The sequence below is a fragment of the Polypterus senegalus genome, chromosome 2, assembly GCF_016835505.1.
Source record: "Polypterus senegalus isolate Bchr_013 chromosome 2, ASM1683550v1, whole genome shotgun sequence".
NCBI classification, from domain to species: Eukaryota; Metazoa; Chordata; class Cladistia; order Polypteriformes; family Polypteridae; genus Polypterus; species Polypterus senegalus.
In genome coordinates, this window is record NC_053155.1 from 267,328,086 (window position 1) to 267,354,446 (window position 26,361).

General features: G+C 39.6%; 1 protein-coding gene across 1 annotated transcript in view; it reads right to left on the minus strand.

Moving 5' to 3' along the window:
- LOC120524493 (suppressor of tumorigenicity 14 protein homolog) overlaps nucleotides 1–26,361 on the minus strand; it is a 129,144-nt gene that overhangs the window by 22,730 nt on the left and 80,053 nt on the right. Inside the window, exons 14-16 of the mRNA XM_039746328.1 lie at nucleotides 22,819–22,926; nucleotides 22,170–22,286; nucleotides 11,602–11,718 (exon numbers count right to left, since the gene is read on the minus strand). Coding sequence (XP_039602262.1) covers nucleotides 11,602–11,718; nucleotides 22,170–22,286; nucleotides 22,819–22,926 — 342 coding nt within the window. The remainder of the gene's footprint in view (nucleotides 1–11,601; nucleotides 11,719–22,169; nucleotides 22,287–22,818; nucleotides 22,927–26,361) is intronic.

The window sequence follows — 26,361 nt, forward strand, 5'->3', positions numbered from 1 at the left end:
AGTAAACATTTATGTGATTTCATACCCTTTGAAGTGTTTGTATTAGATATTAAAACAGAAGTTACCACACTTTTATACTGATTGATAGACAAATTGGCCCATATTAATTATCTATGACTGAATTTGGCATCTTTTATTTAACTTCGCTATAAATTATAATCATTTAGATTTAATGGATGATTTTAATATTCACAGACACCTTTGGTAAATGTTTCCATATCTGCTAAACTTGGTAGAATTTTTCCAAATTGTTTAAGGTCCATCTTATTATCAGTTTCATATATTTGATCTATGTATTATTTCATATTTACTAGGGCCGAGTTCCTGGCCTAGTAAATACAAACACAGAAAACACTAAGAACAAAATTGCAACTCTACATGACAATTGGAGGATTTTGTGAGAAATGTAAACTTAATTCTAGAACACAATATTGATCACTTTACATATAATGTGTTTCTGAAAGAAACCTTAGATAGTCACACTCAAACCAGAAGTGATTACAGCAAAAAGAATCTTACTCTTGTTTTACTGAAAACTAGATTGTATATGGAGTGCAACACATTTACAGGCTTCCTAATCTGCAAAGACAGAAAATATTAAAAAGTGTAAAAAAAAAATGTAAGCATCATACAAGTGCCAGTAGGAGGATTCAATGTAATGGTATAATGTGTGCCAGTAGCTGACTGATGACTGCATGCATCCGAGGCCTGTCGATAGACAGGCAGCTGTTATAAAAACTGGAAGCCAGGAGAATTCCCTTTAATTCGTTTTTTATATTGAACGAGGACATGTCAAGGACACTGAGAACATGTGAGTTTATTCATGAACTAACTCTGGTGATTACCCTGTGACACTTGGTCATAAGCTATTTGAGCTTGAAGTCCAGATATTTATCAGGGCAAAGGCTTGACTGGCAGGCAGGATGATTACTATACAGAGACTTTAGAGGTGTATCATAATGTACTCTGTACACATAGCAACAAACATGAACCTGATCTTCAATTTGCACGTGTCAGGTTGCTTGGAGACTCTAAACTGGCCCAGTGTGGGTATGCATGTGAACTGTGATGTCAGTGTTGATTCTTGCATTGTACCCACTTGATGTAGAGACAGGCTAATAGGCAAGGTTTCATGCCATGCTCTAACCCACTTAATCCAGACCAGGCTGCAGGGGTAATGGAGCCTATTTCATGACTTTTATTGTAAATGTGTATCTCTATATATAATCGTAATTTGGATCTTGATCTTTGTTTGTATCTCTATATATAATCCTTGATCTTTGTTTGTCCGTGAATGAATTAGAAGAAGAAGCACTAGATGGCAGTAGAGAGACAGCTAAAACATAGGCATTGCATTAAGAATCTCCTCCAGGCTTATACTACTGAAGACTGTAGTACGCCAGTCAGACCTCAAAACACAGACATTCAAACTAAACAAATTGTTGTGCTTTAAATCAACTAACCAGATCTTCATTTAGATCTTGATCTTTGTTTGTCCACGAATTCCACTCATGCGTAGACCACCTTCCAGTTTAGTACATTGTTGTTACTCACGGATGTCAACAATGTGCCAGAATAACGAAAGGAGTGGTGGACAGTGTTACGCTGGTTAGCTCCTGAGGCCTGGTTAGACAATGAGATTGCCAAAGATAAAAGGTACATGCCTACGTAACATATGAATGAAAGAAAGACAATGGGTAAAATGAATGACAACGTAACAGCACGTTCCGGAAATTATTATTGTTACGTTGTAGCCGGCGAGTGCTGCGCGTCTCATATTTGTACCGTGGCTTGCTCACATGTCAGTGAAGTGATCCCTATTTATGCTTTAAAGAGCCTGGATACTTATGTGTCGCCCTTTTATAACCATTGCTCTGTGTATATTGCCTTACTCTTTGGATTGCCACAAAGCAACCTGCGAGATTGGAGAAAGGTTGAGAAGACATTGTGAGACGAAATGATAGCGTCGCGAAAACGAGACGGACTGTGAACGGACAGAAGCAGAAATGCTCCTACACCACCACATAATTACTATTTGGACAGTGATTCCGAGTAGGCCGTTCCTATCGAATCAATGTCCAAGGGTTTTCTTTTGTAATTTTGTTTCCCTTATAAAAAATCATGATGCTGTGCGACGAGGGGCCCAGTTCACGACTGGCAACCGCGTTTAAACAGGGAGCCCTTCACAGACAACTTTAACACGCGCAACGTAGTTGGGCGCACATGGCTAGTTTTAAATACAAATTTGAAATAATTAGATACACATAAAGTAGAAAAATTGGAATCCTGTAGATATAGTAGATAAACTGCAGTTTTGAATAATTTACTGCTCATCTTGCTACATTTACAGTTTTTGTTTTGGCTCTTTTCCTGGGATCACTGACCGCACAGCAAAGCCAGTTCTGGGCAGGGTGCCAGACCATTTTATGCACACTCACATATGCACATTCATACATGGACAATCTAATTGCAAGTTAACCTAACAAGGATCTCTTTGGAAATGTTTTGGACAATATTCAAAGTAAAACGTACAGACACAGGGGGAGCATGCAGATGACCAGGGGCCTCATGTATAAACGGTGCGTACGCACAGAAATGTTGCGTAAGAACTTTTCCACGTTCAAATCGCGATGTATAAAACCTACACTTGGCGTAAAGCCATGCACTTTTCCACGGTACCTCATGCCTTGTCGTACGCAAGTTCTCCGCTCGGTTTTGCAAACTGGCGGCACCCAGCGTCAAAGCAATGGTACTGTTCTTGTGTGATTACTCATTATTTTCATGACGCGGCTTTATAAATACACAGAAACTAACCGCATATTGTTTATTAGTGTAATGCATCTGATTGTAATTAATCTGTAACAATATAATGGTCCAGGGAACAGCCATAGTATTCCAAATGCCATAACTGCTTTAGCGTTGTTACTCTCACTTCTCCTTCTTCTTCTTCTTTCAGCTCCTCCCGTTAGGAGTTGCCACAGCGGATCATCTTTTTCCATATTACTCTCACTGCACCACTCGGAGTATTTATATCACTGTATCTGAGTGTGAATCACAGCAGCAGCTGATCGGAAAGAGAATTATCGGTATACGGCATTAAGCACACGCTGTCTCTGCCACGGCAAAACGTTTCAAAGCCTTTCCTGTACGGACCTCGCGGTTCAAAACAGTTTAATCCCAAGAACTTTAAATGCAGCCAATCAAGTGCTCCTTGTAGAACTGTTTGTACTTATAAGTACAATCACCCCACTGTAAACTTGCACTACAGTTATAATATCTCACAACATGAGCCACTTTATAAAGCGTATTTACATATGATGACGATATCATTTTTAAGGTGAAATGCAGCAAAATATGTTTGTTAAATTATACAGATAAAACTTTAACTTCATTTAAATAATCTATATTCTTCACTGGGAGTGTCTTTAAGGATAGAATAATTAAACATGTACTACGAAGATATTTCAATGTTCTTTAAACGTTTTGAAGAATCGGCGCTAAGCTTACAGATGGCTTAACGTCTATTACAGAGCTGATTGTATGGCGATCGGTTACTTGGGGAAAGAAAAGCACTGACTGCAGTGGACGGCTACGCCAATATATATTGAATATAAAACAGAAAGATAAAATAACACAGCTAAAAACGCAGCGACAAATTTCGGAAAAAGTTAAATGCTTGTGTCATGAGCACGAGGCGGCTAGTGTCTGCAACATACGTGGCCATCCACCGTGCATGACATTGGAGAGCGAAGGAGCCACCGATTCTTCCTCTGCCCAGTGCCACCACAAGCCTAGAGCCACCCTGCTGCAATAAATTATTTCATCGAAGTGAAACATGTTTAATAACGTGCTTTAACTCCTATCATCATGAAAATGACATCACGTATACATCTCAGTATTTTAGTTATTCAGAGAGCTGTAATATCATGAATGTAATGGACTCTGTGTCCAGTTGGAGGAAGAGAGCCGGTTTAAGAAGCAAGTAGTGATTCACACACATAGAGCACATAGAAAATCAAATACAAAACAAAGCATTTAACGTGCTACTTTAATTACGATGTGATTTTAGAAACTGGTTAATTAAACAATTTTAAGATGAATTTTATGATGTTCTACTTTAATGACAAAATAAACTACGTGATTAAAGTGGAAATGTCGAGATTGAAGTGGACATTTCGTGCTTTTTCCCCACCGTGTGGCTTTTTTCTCTGTACCCTAATAAGCTTTCATATGACACTCAGACAGTGGGCTTACAACTCGGCTTTCCACGGCGACTTTGATATGTGACTTCTTTTTTATTTCTGGCACTGTGCGATTTTGTGAATGTGAGCTTTCAAGTTTCTCCAACACGCTATGTCACTCGATCAACTTCATTTTGTTGATTATACCACGGTTTATTTGAACAAATAGTATGTTTTTCCTTTGCCTCCACTTGGTATTCGCTGAAATTCTTATATTTCCCCCTGTGCTTTTCCCATTGTCTTTGCACAGAAGGCTGAGCTTAAGGGCGATTTATATTGATTTGCATATTCAAATAGGCGTAATTCTGGGAGGATTTGGGGCGTTACATAATGCGTGCACGAGCGTTAGTTTTCACGCTGATCGAGATTTATGTAGCGGAAGAATGTGGAAGTTGGAGTACAGCACAGATTCCAGCATCTGGATTTTTCTGTGCGTAAGCACATTTCGGCTTTTGTGCTTACGCCATGTTATAGTGCGAGTTCTACGCACGGCGTTATACATGAGGCCCCTGGTGCGGGATTCAAATGCAGGACAATGGATGTATGAAGAAACACCATGAACCACTGCTCCACCATGCAGGCCATTTTTTTTATAAAAATATATATTTAAACAAACATGCAGTCTTTTACTGTAAAGCATTAAAAAACTATCACATGAAGGATTCCATAACACACCCACAATTAATCATATGAATTAGGCTTAGGTTATGGAAATGGGACAGCTGTTGTAATGTTGACAAAAATTCACTGTTGAACGTTTTCGTTGTGAGTTTTTGAGATCTGAACTATAATGATAATTATCAAGCATTAATATCTATTCAAACTGAATGATACCATCAGACATTCTTCCAACTTTTTCTATGAAATTTTGCATGTGTATGAATATATTAAAGAGTAAAACAATTTTGCAGCAGTATAACATCAGTACTGAGTGCCCAAGTCATAAAACAAAACTTTTGATACAAGGCTAGGTAGGTAAGAAAGGTAATAAAAAAAATGCATAGTTTTACAGTAAAAAAAAGGGACATTATTAACAAGCAGGCAGACCACCTCATTAGTTCATATTCCCTGTTGTTTGCTCTGGGGTCTTGTATTGGTTTGTTTCTAATTGATCAATTTTCTTACCAGCACACAATTAAGTATGTTGAACATTTTCATGTTAACAACATTCTACAATGTTTATTATTAAGAAATGGTATATAATTCATTACCCCTGTTGCTTCACAGCTCAAGACATGCAGCTTTAATTCCTGGCTTGTGCACTCATTCTATGTACATTTAATTAGTGGCTCTATATCAGCACTCTTGTGGTACAATCGTTACAACTTTTCCCTCATAGCTCAAGAGAGCTGGGTTTTATTCTCAGTGTAGTGACATTCTTCTCCTCACAATGGATGCTCTCCTGGTCCAAAGATGTGCATGTTAGGTTTACTGGAAATTCCTAGTTGGCCCAATGTGAAGCAGCATGAAGCAGTGAGCTCTGTTATGGGGGGTGTCAATTCCTTGGTTGGTTCCTATCTTTTGTCCAGTACTACTAGGATAGATTATGATTCTGGAGATCCTGAAATGGACTGTGCAGGTTCAATAATGGAGGAATTGGATGGATATGTTGGTAGGTGACCAATGATTGTGCCTTGCATAGAAGGTTATAAGCACTTTTCTCCCATATAATGTAAAAGGAATCTGTTAAGAAAATAGGAAGATGAGTAATTCCAATGTTTGTATTTCCTGTGAACTCTCATGTATTTTGCATCTTTATTTTAGATACCATCAGGAATAATACAAAGTAAGAATTAAGACTCAAGTACAAAAGTAGTGTGTGAGTGCCATTAAAAAAAAGAAACAAAACCTAATAAAGTGAAAGAAAGATGTCATACAGCCGGGTGGATGAAAATACTTTACTGCTTTACTTGTTTGCAATCGGCCTTTATTTCCTGACACAACTAATGCAAATGTATTTAAAAAAATACCCTTTTTAATTTTCCCTTCTTATTCTGTTCCTTTCTTATTTCATTTGCTATAATTTAAGGCCTTTTGAACCAGAAGAAAAGGGTTTTTAAAGGCGGTGATCGCCATGAGCTCAAGCGCGTACAGAAGGAACTCCGAGTCCAGCTCAGGGCGAAAGAGCAGTACAGGAGAAAGCTGGAGCAGAAGTTGCAGAACAACAGCATGAAGGAAATGTGGGATGGGATGAAGATTATCAGTGGCTGCAGCTCAAGCGGGTGCGCCATCGAGACAGACGTGGAGAGAGCAAACCAAATGAACAACTTCTTTAATAGGTTTGATCACCCTAACCCACTCTCACCTCGGAGTACTGCATCCTCCAACCATCCTTCTGCTGATACCAGCATAGGTGAGACATCCCCACCCACAATTACAGCAGCCCATGTGAGCAGAGAGCTGAGAAGACTTCGTGCCAGCAAAGCAGCGGGTCCAGATGGTGTATCGCCACGACTGCTGAAGGCCTGTGCGTTGGAACTGGGGAGTCCTCTACAGCGCATCTTCAACCTGAGCCTGGAACAGGGAGAGTCCCAAGGCTTTGGAAAACATCTTGTATCACCCCTGTCCCAAAGGTATCACGTCCTAGTGAGCTGAATGACTTCCGGCCTGTTGCTCTGACGTCACATCTGATGAAGACCATGGAGCGGCTGCTGCTTCACCACCTGAGGCCACAGGTCCGCCACGCCCTCGACCCTCTGCAGTTTGCATACCAGGAGAAGGTGGGAGCAGAGGATGCCATCATCTATATGCTACACCGATCCCTCTCCCACTTGGACAGAGGCAGTGGTGCTGTAAGAATTATGTTTTTGGACTTCTCTAGCGCCTTCAACACCATCCAACCTCTGCTCCTTAGAGACAAGCTGACTGAGATGGGAGTAGACTCACACCTGGTGGCATGGATCGTGGACTATCTTACAGACAGACCTCAATATGTGCGTGTTGGGAACTGCAGGTCTGACATTGTGTTCAACAATACAGGGGCGCCGCAGGGAACTGTACTTTCTCCGGTCCTGTTCAATCTATATACATCAGACTTCCAATATGACTCGGAGTCCTGTCACATGCAAAAGTTCGCTGATGACACTGCTATTGTGGGCTGCATCAGGAGTGGGCAGGAGGAGGAGTACAGGAAGCTAATCAAAGACTTTGTTAAATGGTGCGACTCAAACCACTTACACCTTAACACCAGCAAGACCAAGGAGCTGGTGGTGGATTTTAGGAGGCCCAGGCCCCTCATGGACCCTGTGATCATCAGAGGTGACTGTGTGCAGAGGGTGCAGACCTATAAATATCTGGGAGTGCAGCTGGATGACAAATTGGACTGGACTGCCAATACTGATGCTCTATGTAAGAAAGGTCAGAGCCGACTATACTTTCTGAGAAGGTTGGCATCCTTCAACATCTGCAATAAGATGCTGCAGATGTTCTACCAGACGGTTGTGGCGAGTGCCCTCTTCTACGCTGTGGTGTGCTGGGGAGGCAGCATAAAGATGAAAGACGCCTCACGCCTGGACAAACTTGTTAAGAAGGCAGGCTCTATTGTAGGATTAAAGTTGGACAGTTTAACATCTGTGGCAGAGCGACGGGCATTAAGCAAACTCCTGTCAATCATGAAGAATCCACTGCATCCACTGAACAGTGTCATCTCCAGGCAGTGGAGTAGCTTCAGTGACAGACTTTTGTCACTGTCCTGCTCCACTGACAGACTGAGGAGATTGTTCCTCCACCACACTATGCGACTCTTCAATTCCACCCGGGGGAGTAAATGCTAACATTACTCAAAGATATTGTCTGCTTTTTTATTTTTTTTCATTTTTCATTTTATTACTATTTAATTTAATATTGTTTTTTGTATCAGTATACTGCTGCTGGATTATGTGAATTTCCCCTTGGGATTAATAATCTATCTATCTATCTATCTATCTATCTATCTATCTATCTATCTATCTATCTATCTATCTATCTATCTATCTATCTATCTATTGTCAGCACACCTCTGTTTTCATTTTCTGTAGGTTATTTAAACCTTAAGATGGTCATCTACAGTAAAGGAATAAATAAGGATAAAAAAACTAGAATCATATATGAGGTTGCTATCTGTGACTGTGTTCTAAAGAGACAGCTCATCAGACGTCAATTTTTCAAAAAGCCATCACTGAAGTGACATAATGTTCATTTTTCAGCTTTGTCCTCAAAGATACAAAAGCATCATAATGTACAGGCATAATTATGGAACTAAAGGTCTTAGAAACAGTATACAGCATTGTCAGAAATATCTGCAGAACTGAGTGCCTTGAGGAAAGATTGCTATTATATTACAGAAGCAGCAAAAGAGCACCCATTTTGTCAAACTGCATGTCCCGTTTGGGTTGAATTACACTGGGGTGTAGGCCACCTGTTTAATCTAGCAACAATTCATATGATACCCATACACAAAAGACAAGAATAAGATTGAATATCAAGAGTCAATCAACTGCTGGAAACAGCTGATGAAGGTCATTCCACCTTTTACTGCCGGCAGACTGGTCTAATGATTGAGGTGCCTGGGCTCATTCTGTAATGGTGACTGAGCCATTTCATCTAACTGTTAAATCAACTGACACAAAAGTTCAAAGTATTCAACCTGGTTTTACTAGCATTGCTAAATCAACAAAATCAGAAATGCAGAAAACTAAAAATAAATGGCAGAAACTCAAGCTGAGGTTTAAAATCAAATCTGATTAAAGCGAGTAAAAGAATTACTTGAAAAAATGTGAGGCTGACCAAAATGAATTATTTCTCTTCTCTTATCACTGCCAAAAAAACAACTCACTTTCTCTTCTTCAAGTTTGCTAGATTAACTTTACCACACAAGGCTTTTACTTTTTCAGTTTCTTAAAATGCAGAGAGCCATGCTGTATCGAGAAGATTAAAAGCTTATATGTGTTTTCTGCTTCAGCTAAGTCTGTCATCTGCATATGAACACAATTGCCTTTCAGGATCAAACTTTCCGACTCGCATTTATAAATACTGCTAACCTGGGAGTGAACTTTCTTAAAACTACCTATTACTCCCTTGAAACTCATACTTTCCTTTTCCTCATATTCATTTACATATGATAAATCTCTCTCTGTGTAGTTCCTGATTCTCTGGAAGTAGTTGTCATGGCCCCATTAATAAAAAAAATGACATTACAATATTCTAAAATTACCAGCCTAATTCTCACTTCCCTTTCTTATGAAAAATCTTGGAAAAATGTTGCCCATCAGTTACATTGTGACATGGTATCTTATAACATTTATGAGCAGTCCAGTTTTAGGCAAGCACATAATACAGAGACAGATTTAGTCCGTGTATTAAATGATTTACTTAACTGCGACAATGGCTTTCACTTCACTTTGCTTCTGCTCGACCTTTCAGATGCATTTAACATTGTAAGCTGCCAGATCCTCTTCCATTGTAAAGACAAAATTGCAGCTATATCTGACCCTGCTTTAAATAGCTTTCCTCTTATTTGTCAAGCCACGATCAATTTATTGGAGTAAATTTTAGATCTACTGTCTCCTTTCTTGTGGAATTCATCTTCCCGATGATATCCAGCTTTATTTACCTCATAACTGAAACATGATGCACCCTTTTCTTTATTATCTAACTATTTCAAATAAACTCAGGTCTGGTTGAGTTCAATCTTTCTGCAATGCAAATAAAACTCTAGTGATATGTATCGGCTCATAATTCAATGTCATTAGCGTCAATCACTTTAGGATGTATCACTTTTGGTGTCAGTTTCTGTTTATGAAACCTGGGTGTCGTGTTTGATCATGAACTATTATTACAAAAGCTGCCTGCAGTCTTCTTTTTTTTAATTTTAGGAATATCTCTTGTAATTGACTGTTCTGTATACTGTTCTTCCTAAGTGTTTGTTACGTAAACTTGGTGATTCAAAATTCAGCAGCTGATTCATTACCAGTGACTGAGAGAGTTGTCAGTGGAGTATCTTTGGGCTCTATTTGAGAAGATACAACAGAGGAAAAGAATGGTGTACACCAGTGTTAACATAATTTCCCTTTGCTCCCCTAGATCAGAGAAAGAAAGTCAGAAACCTTGATGTCACTTCTACCATGTTGTTGGAAGCCCCCCCCCACCGATCTTATGCTTCTACTGATATTTAAGACCACCACAGACCAGAGGTCGGCATTTATTAATAAAAATCAGCATCAAAGCATGATGCTTCTACATCACTGGAAACATTTGTTCCAGACTGAGAAAGCTGCTATTACAACCATTCTTTTTTTGTTTATTTTTTCTTTCTTCCCAGTTCTGATATTAAATGAGGTTCTGTCACAGACACTTCATCTTTGTTCTCTTGCCATACTTTTAAAACATATACATCATCACAAGACAGCATTACCACAGTACTGGCTCATTTAGTCTCTCCCCTGTATTAATTAGTGAATTAAATAAAGTGGTCTCTCAATGTATAGACAAAAAGACGAAGGGTTTACAAAGGAAAACATTGTAATACATAAAAATCCTATTTTTGTAAACTTTATAGTAACTTGTAATGTCACGGGCAGATGGACTTTATCCTGGTAGCACTAGTGGGATCACCGTCCACTGATTATATGCAGGGCACAAATGCACCCTCACTATGATAACTCACACTCACCAATCAACCCGACTCTTACATGTCTTTAGGAAGTGAGAGAAACAAATGTCTGGTAAAATGCCATCAGGATATGAAAGAATATGCAAACGTTTCATAGGCAGTAACCAGGCCAGAATGTAAAACTAGATCCCAACAGCCTTGAGGCAGCACTGAGTCACCATGCAGCCTCTGTATACAAATTTAAAAACTTAAATATTAGTATTTAGAAACATTAATTGTTGTGAACCTTTTCTCTTAGTGAAGCATCACATGGTTCAGCTGAAAATAATCATGCTGAAGTAATACTAAAGAGAATCGGCATGCAGTTTAAACAAGCACAGTATAGCTGATTTAATATCTGTGCATTTATTCAAAAAATAAGGACACAATATTTGTTATTTGTATCTTTTATAGCTGGGCACTTTACGCTGTGTAGCCCTAGCTTGTGCCTAATATGGGTGGGATAGGTTTCAGCTCTTGTGACATTGAAATAGATTAAGCATAGTTGGTAACTGGATGATTAAATGGAATCTTTATCAAAGCCTTATTTACCTTGATTGCAAATGTGACAATTCTTACATCAGTGCAGGTAAGATAAACTTTCTAAACATCAATGGTGTATCTTTATAAATGTGTCATCAATGTAGCCACTATATCATAATGTCTCTTGATATTGTATTTTTGTCCGAAAAACAGCACATGCTTTCTGACTTGTACTTGGCAATACATTACCACAATTTTGTTCATCACTTGAATCTGGACAGTCCACTGTGCCATCACACCTTGCGTTGGGTTTAGCAATGCACTTTCTGTTGCTACATTGGTAGGAAACAGCTGAGCATCGTACCTCTGTGAAAGATAAATAGGAGTCAATTGTTTTTAAAGGTCAAAGACTAAAAGTAATATCAAACAAAACATTACCTGCCTTCTCCCAGTATATGGATTGTAACACCTGGGGAAACAGGACTATTGACCTAATGTATGCAAACATTAAGGAAGCATACATCGCCACCATGCTGCCTGCGCTTGGGAAAGCAGATCATAACCTGGTTCTGCTTAAGCCACACTACAAACCAAGAGTTAGGTAGCTACCTACAACTACATGCTCATTCAGGAAGTGGTCCCTTGAGGCTCAGCAGGCTCTGAGAGACTGCTTTGGAACTACGGACTGGGATATCCTGCAGGGATCATATAGTGAGAACACTGAGGAGGTTGTTGACTGTACTACTGACTACATCAACCTCTGTATGGACACTGTAATTCCAGTAAGAACAGTATGCTGCTATGCTAACAACAAGCCATAGATTACAAGTGACATCAAGGGCCTTTTGAACCAGAAAAAAGAGCTTTTAAAGGCGGTGATACGCATGAGCTCAAGCACGTGCAGAAGGACCTCCAAGTCCAGCTCAGGGCAGCAAAGGAGCAGTAAAGGAGAAAGCTGGAGCAGAAGTTGCAGAATAACAGCATGAAGGAAGTGTGGGATGGGATGAAGATTATCACTGGCTGCAGATTGAAGCGGGGTGCCACCATCGAGAGAGAAGTGGAGAAAGAAAACCAGATGAACAACTTCATTTAACAATTTTGACCACCCTAACCCATTCTCACCTTGGAGTACTGCACCCTCCACCCATCCTTCTGCTGATACCAGCATAGGAGAGAGTTCCCCACCCACAATTACAGCAGCCCAGGTAAGCAGAGAGCTGAGGAGACTTCATGCCAGCAAAGCAGCGGGGCCAGATGGAGCATCGCCATGACTGCTGAAGGCCTGTGCATTGGAGCTGGGGAGTCCTCTACAGAGCATCTTCAACCTGAGCCTAGAACAGGGGAGAGTCCCAAGGCTTTGGAAAACATCTTGCATCACCCCTTTCCCAAAGGTATCACGTCCTGATGAGATGAATGACTTCAGGCCTGATGCCCAGACGTCACGTGATGAAGACCATGGAGTGGCTGCTGCTTCACCACCTGAGGCCACAGGTCCGCCACGCCCTCAAACCTCTGCAGTTCGCATACCAGGAGAAGGTGGGAGCGGAGGATGACATCATCTACATGCTACACCGATCCCTCTCCCAGTTGGACAGAGACAGTGGTGCAGTAAGAATTATGTTTCTGGACTTCTCTAGTGCCTTCAACACCATCCAAACTCTGCTCCTCAGGGACAAGCTGGCAGAAATGGGAGTAGATTCATACCTGGTGGCATGGATCGTGGACTATCTTACAGACAGACCTCAATATGTGCGTCTCGGGAACTGCAGGTCTGACAATGTGGTCAGCAGCACAGGAGCGCCGCAGGGAACTGTACTTTCTCCGGTCCTGTTCAGCCAATACAACTCGGAGTCCTGTTATGTGCAAAAGTTCGCTGATGACACTGCTATTGTGGGCTGCATCAGGAGTGGACAGGAGGAGGAGTATAGGAACCTAATCAAGGACTTAGTTAAATGGTGCGACTCAAACCACTCACAAATGAACATCAGCAAAACCAAGGAGCTGGTGGTGGATTTTAGGAGACCCAGGCCCCTCATGGACCCCGTGATCATCGGAGGTGACTGTGTGCAGAGGGTGCAGACGTACAGTATAAATACCTGGGAATGCAGCTGGATGATAAATTGGACTGGACTACCAATACTGATGCTCTGTGCAAGAGAGGACAGAGCCAACTATACTTCCTTAGAAGGCTGGTTCCTTCAACATCTGCAATAAGATGCTGCAGATGTTCTGTTAGATGGTTGTGGCAAGCGCCCTTTTCTACGCGGTGGTGTGCTGGGGAGGCAGCATAAAGAAGAGGGACACCTCACGCCTGGACAAACTGGTGAGGAAGGCAGGCTGTATTGTAGGCATGGAGCTGAACAGTTTGACATCTGTGGCAGAGCAACGGGCACTGAGCAGGCTCCTGTCAATCATGGAGAATCCACTACATCCACTGAAAAGAATCATTACTGCTGTCACTGTCCTACTCCACTGACAGACTGAGGAGATCGTTCCTCCCCCACACTATGCGACTCTTCAATTCCACCCGGCGGGGTAAACGTTAACATTATAAAAAGTTATTGTCTGTTGTACCTGCATTTTTATCACTCTTTAATTTAATATTGTTTTGATTTTTTTATTTCAGTATGCTGCTGCTGGAGTATGTGAATTTCCCCTTGGGGATTAATAAAGTATCTATATACCTACCTACTAGCACTTGTGTGTTAAAGACCAAACTCACTTCTGCTAATAATGTAATACAATTGGCATATATTCCAGTGGGTATGGTGCAATAGACATCAGATTAACTGACCACTTAAGCAATCATGAATGTTCCAAAGCCAGTTCACCATATAATAGACATTAAAAAGTCTTAAAATATGCAAAGTAACTATTATAATAAGTAAACCTTATTGGTTAGCCTCCTCTTTAATTTGTTAGTTTTTCCTATAGTCCCACTCTTCACACTCAAAATCTAAGAATATTTAGCCAGATCTATTTATTGCTTTGGACCTGTAGTCCCCACAGCCTTATTCTGACTCATTGCGGACTGCAAACTCATCTCAGCACAATAAGTAATTTCTCCTTTCCATTCAGAGAAAATGTTTGCATTACCCATTAGCAGAAGGAAAACTGGCATTCTCGGTGATATCATGCCCATATTTAAAACTGAAGATGTCCCAAAAATGTTGGTTGATTGATGGCCCTGTGTAAGTGAGTGTTGGAAAAGTATTCACAATGCATCACTTTTTCCATATTTTGTTATGTTACAGCCTTATTCCAAAATGGATTCAATTCATTTTTTTCCTCAGAATTCTACACACAACACCCCATAATGACAACGTGAAAAAGTTTACTTGAGGTTTTGCAAATTTATTAAAAATAAAAAAACTGAGAAGTCACATGTACATAAGTATTCACAGCCTTTGCTCAATACTTTGTCGATGCACCTTTGGCAGCAATTACAGCCTCAAGTCTTTTTGAATATGATGCCACAAGCTTGGCACACCTAACCTTGGCCAGTTTCGCCCATTCCTCTTTACAGCACCTCTCAAGCTCCATCAGGTTGGATGGGAAGCGTTGGTGCACAGCCATTTTAAGATCTCTCCAGAGATGTTCAATCGGATTCAAGTCTGGGCTCTGTCTGGGCCAATCAAGGACATTCAAAGAGTTGTCCTGAAGTCACTCCTTTGATATCTTGGCTGTGTGCTTAGGGTCGTTGTCCTGCTGAAAGATGAACCGTCGCCCCAGTCTGAGGTCAAGAGCGCTCTAAAGCAGGTTTTCATCCAGGATGTCTCTGTACATTGCTGCAGTCATCTTTCCCTTTATCCTGACTAGTCTCCCAGTTCCTGCCGCTGAAAAACATCCCCACAGCATGATGCTGCCACCACCATGCTTCACTGTAGAGATGGTGCCAGGTTCCCTCCAAATGTGACACCTGGCATTCACACCAAAGGTTCTCCTCTCTCCACGGAGGACCTCTGGAGCTCTGACAGAGTGACCATCGGGTTCTTGGTCACCTCCCTGACTAAGGCCCTTCTCCCCCGATCGCTCAGTTTAGATGGCTGGCCAACTCTAGGAAGAGTCCTGGTGGTTTTGAACTTCTTCCACTTACGGATGATGGAGGCCACTGTGCTCACTGGGACCTTCAAAGCAGCAGAAATTTTTCTGTAACCTTCCCCAGATTTGTGCCTCGAGACAATCCTGTCTTGGAGGTCTATAGACAGTTCCTTTAACTTCATGCTTGGTTTGTGCTCTGACATGAACTGTCAACTGTGGGACCTTATATAGACAGGTGTGTGCCTTTCCATTATCATGTCCAATCAACTGAATTTACCACAGATAGACTCCAATTAAGCTGCAGAAACATCTCAAGGATGATCAGGGGAAACAGGATGCACCTGAGCTCAATTTTGAGCTTCATGGCTGGCAAAGGCTGTGAATACTTATGTACATGTGATTTCTCAGTTTTTTTATTTTCAATAAATTTGCAAAAACCTCAAGTAAACTTTTTTCCCATTGTCATTATGGGGTGTTGTGTGTAGAATTCTGAGGAAAAAAAATGAATTGAATCCATTTTGGAATAAGGCTGTAACATAACAAAATGTGGAAAAAGTGATGCGCTGTGAATACTTTCCGGATGCACTGTATATCTGTTAGTTTGCCCTATGAAGAATGGCACATCACCCAGGGCTGGTCCCTACTTTCTACTTGGTTCTTCTGTTCTCCCATGAACCTGAGCTGGATTATGTGTCTCTAATAGTGGATGGGTGGATGATTTAAAGTTAAAGAGTTCAATAGTCAGGTAAATAATGACAAATAACAATCTGTTCCTACCATTCAGTACTTCACCAATGTGCAGAGAAGCATTGTCAAAAATGATTAATATGACTTTAACCGATTGTTCTGGCTGTATTTTTTTTGTCCACTATTTAGCTATGGAAATGATGTTAACCTAATTGTTTAAAATCTCACTAGAGATGCCTACCACATTTAGCATGTTAGATTTAATTTGGCTGGGCAGTTGATCACCCACTGATTACTTGCATGCATACTGTTTTACTTTGATAAACAAGGTACAATGTTCACTGATGCCAAAAACATAATATAAACAATGTTGCTGTTAGAATAGGCTCACCTTAATTTAAATATTGGATGTAGTAAATAGTCAAAAAATGCTCTTACAAACTTAAAAACAATTCAGGCAAACATATTTTTGCGTGTGAGTCATATTACAATCACTTGAGTATGAGGCAAGTAACTACAACTTGAAGCAGCCTGAGCGGACACCTTAATGATTATATCATAATTTTTTGAAATAGACGCAAATATAAGAGGCCTACAGTTTTCTTCTGATTTAAGAAGGAGCTAATCTGCTCCTTGAAACCAATTCATAAAGTTCATTTTTAAAGCAAACACCTAATTTCAATTAATTGAAAAAGAAAATTTTTAAAGCATGGCCCTAAATACGACCTCAATTTTTGTTCACATAACATTGATCTACGTATAGAATGACAGAAATGTTTTAATAATAGCTGTTGTCATCAAAATAAAACCTAACAGTATTTAAACATTACTCTACATAGAGTTTAACATTTCTAGTTTTACATTTAAAACAGTGGCCTTCATGGTATTTCTTTTTATCATTTCCAACTATTTCACAATCTATTTTAGAGCCATGATACTCCAGGATTATGTAAGAGGACATGTGATCAACACACATGACAAGATGAGTGAAGCAAAGCATGTGAACGCACAAGAACACCATTGGGCAATCAGAAAGGGAAATCAGAAAACTCAGCAGCTTTAGCGGTGGTCTCTACCATCCACCCCAGCCCCATGTGACTGGCTGCTGTGAGGATGGTGTCTTAACATGTCAGAATTTGCTGTCAAAATAACAGACTGGAATTTCATGACCAGCCATGGCCCAAACTTTCACGTCTGTTCTGTGGATTGTGGTAAGGTGTACTTTGAATGACTACATAAATAATTGGGTGTTAGCGCTGGGGTGTGCATTTTGAAACTATCCAAGGTTCATCATATATACAAATTTTCCTAAAGCTGGGGAAATCTGTATTTTAGATAACCGACTGAGTAAAACATTGTGTGTATTTGCGTAGCCCTTTTGTTTTCTGGTTTAATATTGCAGTTACAAATGTGTCCAGCAAAATATAGCCATTTGCATTTAATAACGCAATGAAGTAAACGTGAAAGTAGACTGAATGCTTTATACTCAAGTAAAGCAGAAATATTCTCAAAACATGCTGAATGACGTACAGTAATGAAGTATTTCTGCTTCATTTCTATACAACACTGCATCTACTGATCCATGTTTATCATCAAGATAAAGTTAATTTTCATGTCTACACAATGCAATGTGATTCCTTCTTCCTTTTGGCTAGAAGACTAGTGACAGAATTCATTCAACTACTTAACCTGAACTTCTCACTTAAGAATGTGGAATGGAAAATGGCATTCCTTGAGAAGAATGTGCTAAACTCTTCACACACCACAATGGTTGCAAGATTCAGACACAGGACATCTAGAAAGATAGATAGTATGACAGATAGGAGGCGCTATCGCTCCCTTGAACCCTTGGACTAGAAGCCAGACACCAGTTAAAAGTCAAAAGTTGAATTTGTTATAATAAGAAAATACACAAAGCACCCTCCACTCCACTATATTCATAAACAACAATACAATTATCAATAATAAACAATTCCTCTTTTCCCAGATGCATTGCCACCCTGCCAACCAGCTCAGCTTGTCCATCTGGGATTTCCCATAATCCTTTATAGTCCTTGACCCGGAAGTGCTTCTGAACCCTCCGTCCATGTGATTTCCTAGCACTTCCGGGTCAAATCAAAAACTCTTCTTTTTCTTTTTTTTTTTATATTATTCTTATTAATTTTATTGCACTCCATACAAAGCAATCAAGTTTTTACAAAAAGAAAAATAGAGTTAAGAACAGATCGATCCCCACCCTTGAGAGAGAGAGCAAGCCAAACGGCATAAACATTTTACAGCTTTTAAACATACCTAAATTAATAAATTCTCTATGCTTCATGAACTTATTTTAAAATATTATTGATTAGATCCTGCCATGTTTTGAAAAACGTCTGTACGGATCCTCTAACTGAGTATTTGATTTTTTCCAATTTCAAATAATATAACACATCAGTTTCCCACTGACTTTGGAGAGTTTGGATTCTTCCAGTTTATCAGAATAAGTCTGCGTGCCAAAAGTGTAGTGAATGCAATCACAATTAGTTTGTCTTTCTCCACTTTAAGCCCCTCTGGAAGAACCCCAAACACAGCTGTTAATGGGTTAGGAGGGATTGTGAGTCCAAGGCTATCTGAAAGGTAATTAAAATTTTTGTCCAGAATAATGTTAATTTGGTGCAGGCCCAGAACATGTGACCTAGTGAGGCTGGAACTAGTTTGCAGCGTTCACATGTTGGATCATGCCCTGGATACATTTTGGAGAGTTTTAGTCGAGACAGATGTGCTCGATAAATAATTTTAAGTTGTATAATTGTATGCTTTGCGCATATGGAGCTCGAGTGAATTCTCTGCATTGCTACTTTCCACTCCTCTTCTGATATATTAATTGAGAGATCTTTTTCCCAGTGTCCTCTTGGATCTTTGAAAGGGAGGGATTGTAAAATGATTTTATATATTGCAGAGATGGAGTCTAAGTCCTTGAGATTGAGCAATATTTTTCCAGCATGGATGAGGGTGCAAGATGAGGAAAATCTGGAAGGTTCTGTTTGACAAAGTTCCTGATTTGAAGATAGTGAAAGAAATGTATAGCTGGAATGTTAAATTTGGAATGTAATTGTTCATAGGAAGCAAAGACGTTGTCTATATAAAGATCTCTAAGCAAGTTAATTCCAAATTTTTTCCAGATATTAAAAACTGCATATGTTTGTGAAGGTTGAAAGAGATGGTTCTCTTGCAGAGGTGCCACAGATAGAAGCTTCTCCGTCTTAAAATGCTTTCTACATTGGTTCCAGATTCTAAGTGAGTGGAGCACAATTGGGTTATTTGTATATTGCCGATAGCGTGTGTTTATTGGAGCGCATAGCAGGGAATACAAAGAAGTACTGCAGGATTTTACTTCTATTGTGGTCCAAGCCTGTATATGTTCTTTTATTTGTGTCCAGGTTCTTATCGCCTGTATATTTGCTGCCCAGTAATAAAACTGGAAGTTAGATAGAGCCATGCCACCTTCTGCCTTTTGTCTTTGTAGGGTCGCTCTTTTGATGCGTGGATGTTTTAAATTCCAAATAAATGAGGTTATTGTTGAATCTAATTGCCTAAAGAATGATTTATTAATGTATATTGGGATGTTTTGAAATAAAAAAAGGAGTTTAGGAAGAATATTCAACTTAAGGCCTTGTTCACACGGGCGTTAAAATCGAGCGTTTTTTTTGCGTCCGTAGCGTCCGGTGAGCACGGATCAAGCGGCGAGTGTTTTCTACACGTAGGAGTCAATGAGAGTGTTCACACGGGCTTTGGTGACGTGCGCTTGTCCGCGCGCGCTTATGCGGCATCAAAGAAACGTTGCATGCAGCTTTTTCTTGGCGTTCAAAACCCAACGAACGCAAGGAAACTGCTTCTAGTTTGTTTCCTGCGCGTTTATTTTACGCTTCGGAGGAGCGGGGAGGGGGGCTGGGGGGTGTCATTTCAGTGCATAACACCGGTGTAAGCGCACACTTGACTACTGTTTCCTTACCTCAAAGTGACAAGTAGTCTCTCATCGGGGCTAACACCAAGTCGCATATTGGTTGATTGGCGTGCAATGTGGCATTGCACCAGCTGCAGCAGACAATCAAAAGTGGAAACCGACATGCGACTGTAATTAAAAAACTTGCGCGGAAATTTTCTAGCATTTCTTCATAAAGCACAAAAACTTCCTTTAACCCGACGTTGTGCAGTCAGAGGATGAACCCAGTAGCGGCGGCAATTTTTTCTCTCCCTACGCCAGATACGAGTATTTTTAAAACAAGAAGATTAATATCTAACATAGCAAAATGGTCCATATTGAAAGGAGGCACATCAAATAAAACAAGGGCTTTCATATCCAGTTCCCGACACTGCCTCCACAGGTTAACACACAAACTACAATTTGGGCTGCAGGCTGGCGTTAGACAGAGACAAACGAACGCCGGTGTAGAAGTCAATCGATCGCCACCACAAAATGCAACATAAACGTCTAGGACGTTTAAAGCAAGTTCGTTAATCCAAAAACTTAACGCCCGTGTGAACAAGGCCTAACAGTGTTAATTCTTCCAGCTAGTGTGAGATGAAGGGTTGACCATCTATGCAAGTCTTGTTTAATTTTTTCCATGCAGACGGCGAAATTTTGTTGATAAAGAGCTTTATGTTTACTTGTGATGTTTACCCCGAGGTATTTAAACTGTTCTGCAATGATAAAAGTTAGGGTGTCTAATCTAATATTATATGCTTGAGAATTCACTGGAAAGAGTACACTTTTATTCAGATTAATTCTGAGACCAGAGATCTTTAGAAATTCTGTGAGTGCTGCTAAGACTGCAGGCACAGAATTTTCTGGGTCCGATATATACAGTACGATGTCATCTGCATATAATGAGATTTTCTGTTGCAGTCCTTCTCTGCTAATCCCCTTTATCTGATCAGTATTTCGACAATGTATTGCCAGTGGTTCAATGGCAATCGCAAACAGCAAGGGGCATCCTTGTCTAGTGCCACGTTCTAGTTTAAAGTAGTCTGAGCAAATGTTATTGATGCAAACTGAAGCTTCTGGGTTAGTATACAGTAATTTAATCCATGCACAAATGTTTGGGCCGAACCCAAACTTCTCCAATGTAGTAAAAAGGTATTTCCATTCAATCATGTCAATGCTTTTTCTGCATCCAATGATAATAATATTTCTGGGGTGTTTGATTTAGTTGGTGAGTATATTATGTTAAACAGGCGTCGAAGATTTGAAGATAAGTGCCGGCCCCTAATAAATCCAGTTTGGTCTTGTGATATTACCGAGGGGAGCACTTTCTCCATCCTTCTGGCTAAGATTTTAGAGAGTATTTTAATGTCGTTATTCAGAAGTGAAATTGGTCTGCATGATGCACATTGTAATAAGTCCTCTTCTTTTTCATCTCGGAAGCACGTCATTTCTCTGTCCATGTGACTAGAACGTACTTCCGGGTTATAGGGCAAATAAAAGTCTTTTGAGCCTCCCTACAGCATCCCCTTGTGGCCCCCATGGTATCCAGCAGGGCTATGAAGGAAAACTCCAATATCCATGATGCCCTGCTGGAATTCGGGGCACCTCCGTGCTGCTGGAAGGGCTCCATCTAGCGGCATGGGGGTATTGGCCGGGATGAACGGCCGGCCATAGTCCACAATAGATAGATAGATACTGTAGATAGATAGATACTTTATTAATCCCAAGGGGAAATCCACATACTCTAGCAGCAGCATACTGATAAAAAATAATATTAAATTAAAAAGTGATAAAAATGCAGATATAACAGACAGTAACTTTGTATAACATTTACCCCTCCGGGTGGAATTGAAGAGTCGCATAGTGTCGGGGAGGAACGATCGCCTCAGTCTGTCATTGGAGCAGGACAGTGACAGCAGTCTTTTGCTGAAGCTACTCCTCTGTCTGGAGATGATACTGTTCAGTGAATGCAGTGAATTCTCCATGATTGACAGGAGCCTGCTCAGTGCTCGTCGCTCTGCCACGGATGTCAAACTGTCCAGCTCCGTGCCTACAATAGAGTCTGCCTTCCTTGAGAGCATGAAATTTTCCAAAATTGCTTTGTATGATAGATAGATAGACCGACCTTTTCCAATACAGTTGGCTTCATCACTTTCATCTCTGCAGTTTGCTGTACCATCACAAAGAAATGTGCTGAGGATGCATTCACCACTTGTGCATAGAAAATACCCGGCAGGACATGCTGTAAATAAACAAAAATAATTTTGAAGCTACTAGGTTATGATTTAGCAGCACAAAACTGTGCAGTGTTAACAGGGCAATTTTATCACATGAATTTTAGCCATACTAGTAGAACAATAATTAATGTCATTGTATTTTAACTCCAAATCATAATTTACAGTCATCTGGAAATTCAGTAAAATATTCAAAATGGGAAATATAAACAAATCTGAAAACCCATAATTTAGTAAAAAAAATAAATAATGTATTACCAGACTAACACACCCAGCCTTGCCACTTATATGTCATCAGTAAATATAACTATTATAAACATTAGTTTTATAAATAAAACATTTACAAATTCCATTTTATAAGAAATAAAATGTTAGTTTCTTAAAGCAGTGTGTGTATATCACTCCAGCTATGACTGTAACATGCAGAGTTTACTGGCAAAGTAATGGAATAAATAGTACGGTATTAAGAAAGGAAGTGAAACAGAACAAATACAGCAGAAGCAGTTAAGATTCACTTATCATGTAATTCAAGGAGTGTACCACAGTTTGATTCGTCACTTCCATCTTCACAGTCATCTTCTCCATCACAAACATAAATTAATGGTTTACAAAATCTGTTCTTGCAGGTATACTGCTCTGCTGTGCACCCTGTTAGTAGAAAAATCCAAGTGAAAACATATTAATCCTAGAATATTCTAGGTCTGTTCAATATGTCCACCTTCCCTTTTCTGTCCTTTCAGAGTGTAAAACTACTTTTGTGTATTTATTTGGCCTTTGCTACAAACTTTAGATTAAAATGTGCTTTATTAATTCATAGATTGTTTGGTATTGTGATTATTCAAGAAGCCCCTGGAGTCGGTCTGTTTTACCCTGAATTATGTATATTAAAATACACAGATATTTATTATCATAACAAAACACATATCCTTTCATGAGAACTAAGATCCTTATTCATTGTTGTGTACATTTCATACATAATATAAAGATATTATTGCTTTAAAAATCCCCTTCTGAATTTGACTCTGGCCATGGAAATGAGTGCCCAGATGAAAATTCAAAACGAGCAAACAGACAGACAGTGACCAGGCTGTGTCCTGGAGGCATAAGGCAAATTATTCATTGGTGGTCTAACTTTTAGATATCAGAGATTTGACTGCTCTACACATCACCCGAGTAATTAAAAAATATTGTGATGAATGACATACAACTGACAATGACTTTTTACAACAGTTCTTTTGATTATTAGTAGAGTTTTTTTCTGCTTCGTCAAAACCCTTCATCCTGATCCTCGTGACCATGCCCCTGGCAACCAGGATCTGCGTCATGATGACTGGATCAGTGCTCAAAAAAAAAAACAAGATGGTATACCGGCAAAAATATTAAGTGTTATCAATTTACTTTAAATCCAAAAAACGAATGCTATATTTTTAATCCTCAGGACACAAAACTCTCTTAATGGACGTATAGAGTGTCTTAAATAATACAGGAAGAGATTCAAAGAAACTATAAACCAACTTTTTATAACAGTTTTGAAACCCAATTCTAATAGCATATTGTCTAAATTGTTGCATATGCACTACTGAAACTGGATTTAAGGATGGCTACCAAGCCAACTTCTGAAAATGTAGAGAAGAATATGCACAAAGTAAAAGCGGGGAATAAAAATGGTAGAGACCTCTGTGGCGTGGTTGTTAACATGAGTAATTGGAGTAATTGAAGGACAGTGTAAAGCAGCAGACAAATGTCATTAAATTAAATGAGAAAACTGATTTTTAATAACTTCAAAATTGTTTGAAAAATTGGACCAATGTTCCAGAAGAATGAAACATGAAATGCGAGTGTGCAGGGTAGTAAAGGGCAGAAGAAAGAAAGAAAGAAAGAAAGAAAGAAAGAAAGAAAGAAAGAAAGATTATCAGGAACCATTAGGACCTCCAGAATTGGAGTGGAACGATCCCTGAAATAGAGTTAGATGCTTTACAAATGAGTTGGGAAAAACAATTGGAATATGAGGAGGAATTGGGTTGACTTACTCCAAAAGAGAGTTGCCCCCTTACAATCCCAGTCATATTGTAAGGCTGAGACTGGTATTTGAAGACCAATATACCATAGAAGATATGGTAAAGGGGCTGACTTGTACAAAGCCACTGCAAATAGGAGAGCTGCTACAGGCAGCAGATTGTAGATTCACAAAGCCTGTGGTGTTTGCAGCTGAAGACAATCTGTTTATTGTCTGCTTAGCTTACACATGGACACACCTCTTTTGAGTGTGTTTCCTTTAAAAATGGTATTTAGATGGAAGGTTTGGGTACTGATACATAGAAGAATACCAGTGAAGGTGGAGTTGGCAACAAACTGGTTATGCTTGGAGGACAAAAAAGTTCCATCTTACATTCCTGTTTGCAGACTGAGTCACAGAGTTGATTGAAAACAATTACAACAATAACGTAATTGAAAGAGATACTTGGAACGATTAACAAGTGATCCTGGTGCCCAGTTAAGTCTAACTATGGAGTGGAATGGCTGAGGGATTCCAGCAGACACACACACACACAAACACACACACTTTTAGGCACAGAGAAATGAGAATGTTTTGAGTTTAGTTGAGTATAAATCAAACCCTGACAGTGATAATACGGGCCCTAAATAGCTACTGTAGCACAGTTGATAGTGGTTGCAAGAAGTGGCATAGGTGGAAAGAGGGGGGCTAGCTTGACCTCTGAATATTTGCCCTGTTATCTGACAGATAGGCCAATAGGTTGTGTATTACTTTAATTTCTATTCCTCTCAAAGGTACTGTGGGGTGTCCCTATTGTTGAAGTTGGTACTGGTACCACTATGTGAGTGTTCAGAGTCAAATATGATCACTGTTGAAGCATCAAATGAGCACAAACAAATTATAAACATAGAAGATGGATGGGCCTCTCTGATAACAGATTTTGGAATAGCAGTATTAACTGTGCCTTATAGATGTAGCACAGAATCAAAGGAATCGAAATATAGCAACACTACAAGTAATTGCTGTGTTCAGGTGCAGGTTAACCAGGTCTGTTTGTTAAGCACACATTCAGATGGTGACTTCTGCTGGATAGGAGGACACTAGGTGTCAAATACAAGTTATCCCAGCCTATACTGATAATGGTCGGTGGCAATCTGATTCTGCAAATAGATGGATAAACAGGAATTCGGACCTAGCTGATCCCACTGCCTGTGATAACTGGCTGAAAGATGTACTAGTATGTATATAAAAAAAAAAGCTACCAACTGGACATGCCAGCATTTACCTAGTCCAAAGTGAATGTGAAAAGCAAAAAGCTGATAATGTGAATGAATTAAACAGAAGTGCTGTATGTCTCACTTTGTGCTCACAGAACAAACTACATTCAAAGCTGATCTTCTTTTGCCTTCAGCTAAATATTCTTTAAATTTGTTTGTGTCTGCATTTGAAAAAATTGTGGATGTGTGAAGAAGCTATGCTATGTTTGGCAGTATGAGCTGTGTAAAGGATTAAATAATCCGAGTGAAAGGGGCATGGTTTTGAAGAATCAAATCCTGGAGGGGCAATGTAAAGTTAGAGTGTGGGACGAGGTAATGTTCCAACCTGGGCATTCAGACCTGCCCTAAATATTGGCATTTTGTTTTAGCATGCTTGTTTGATTTGGTTAAGATTTAATAATTTATTGTTTTTTTGTGTGACATGACTCAGAATTGACAGAGGGAATTTGCCTAATAGACAGAAGATATAAACCAGATATATAAGCTTATAAGTCTAGAGAGAGAATCTTCTTTTCCATCTGGGAATGACATAAACTGCTCTGAGCCTGCCTCTGGAGAGGCTTTGTGAGATAGAAATGTATTGTTTAGACAGAGATTGAAGACCAGTTAAAGGTTCTGCAGCTACAAGAGGTCAGAGGTTGTATACTTTGTGCAGGTCTTATGTATGGGCTTCTGGCATTACACTTAGATTATATTGAACAGAAGAACAGTTTGCCCTCTGCTATTTAACCTGAGGTTTCTCACCTGGAAATTAAGAATTTGTTATTAATTCCAGATCAGTGAGTTGATAGAAGACCTTCTCAATGATGC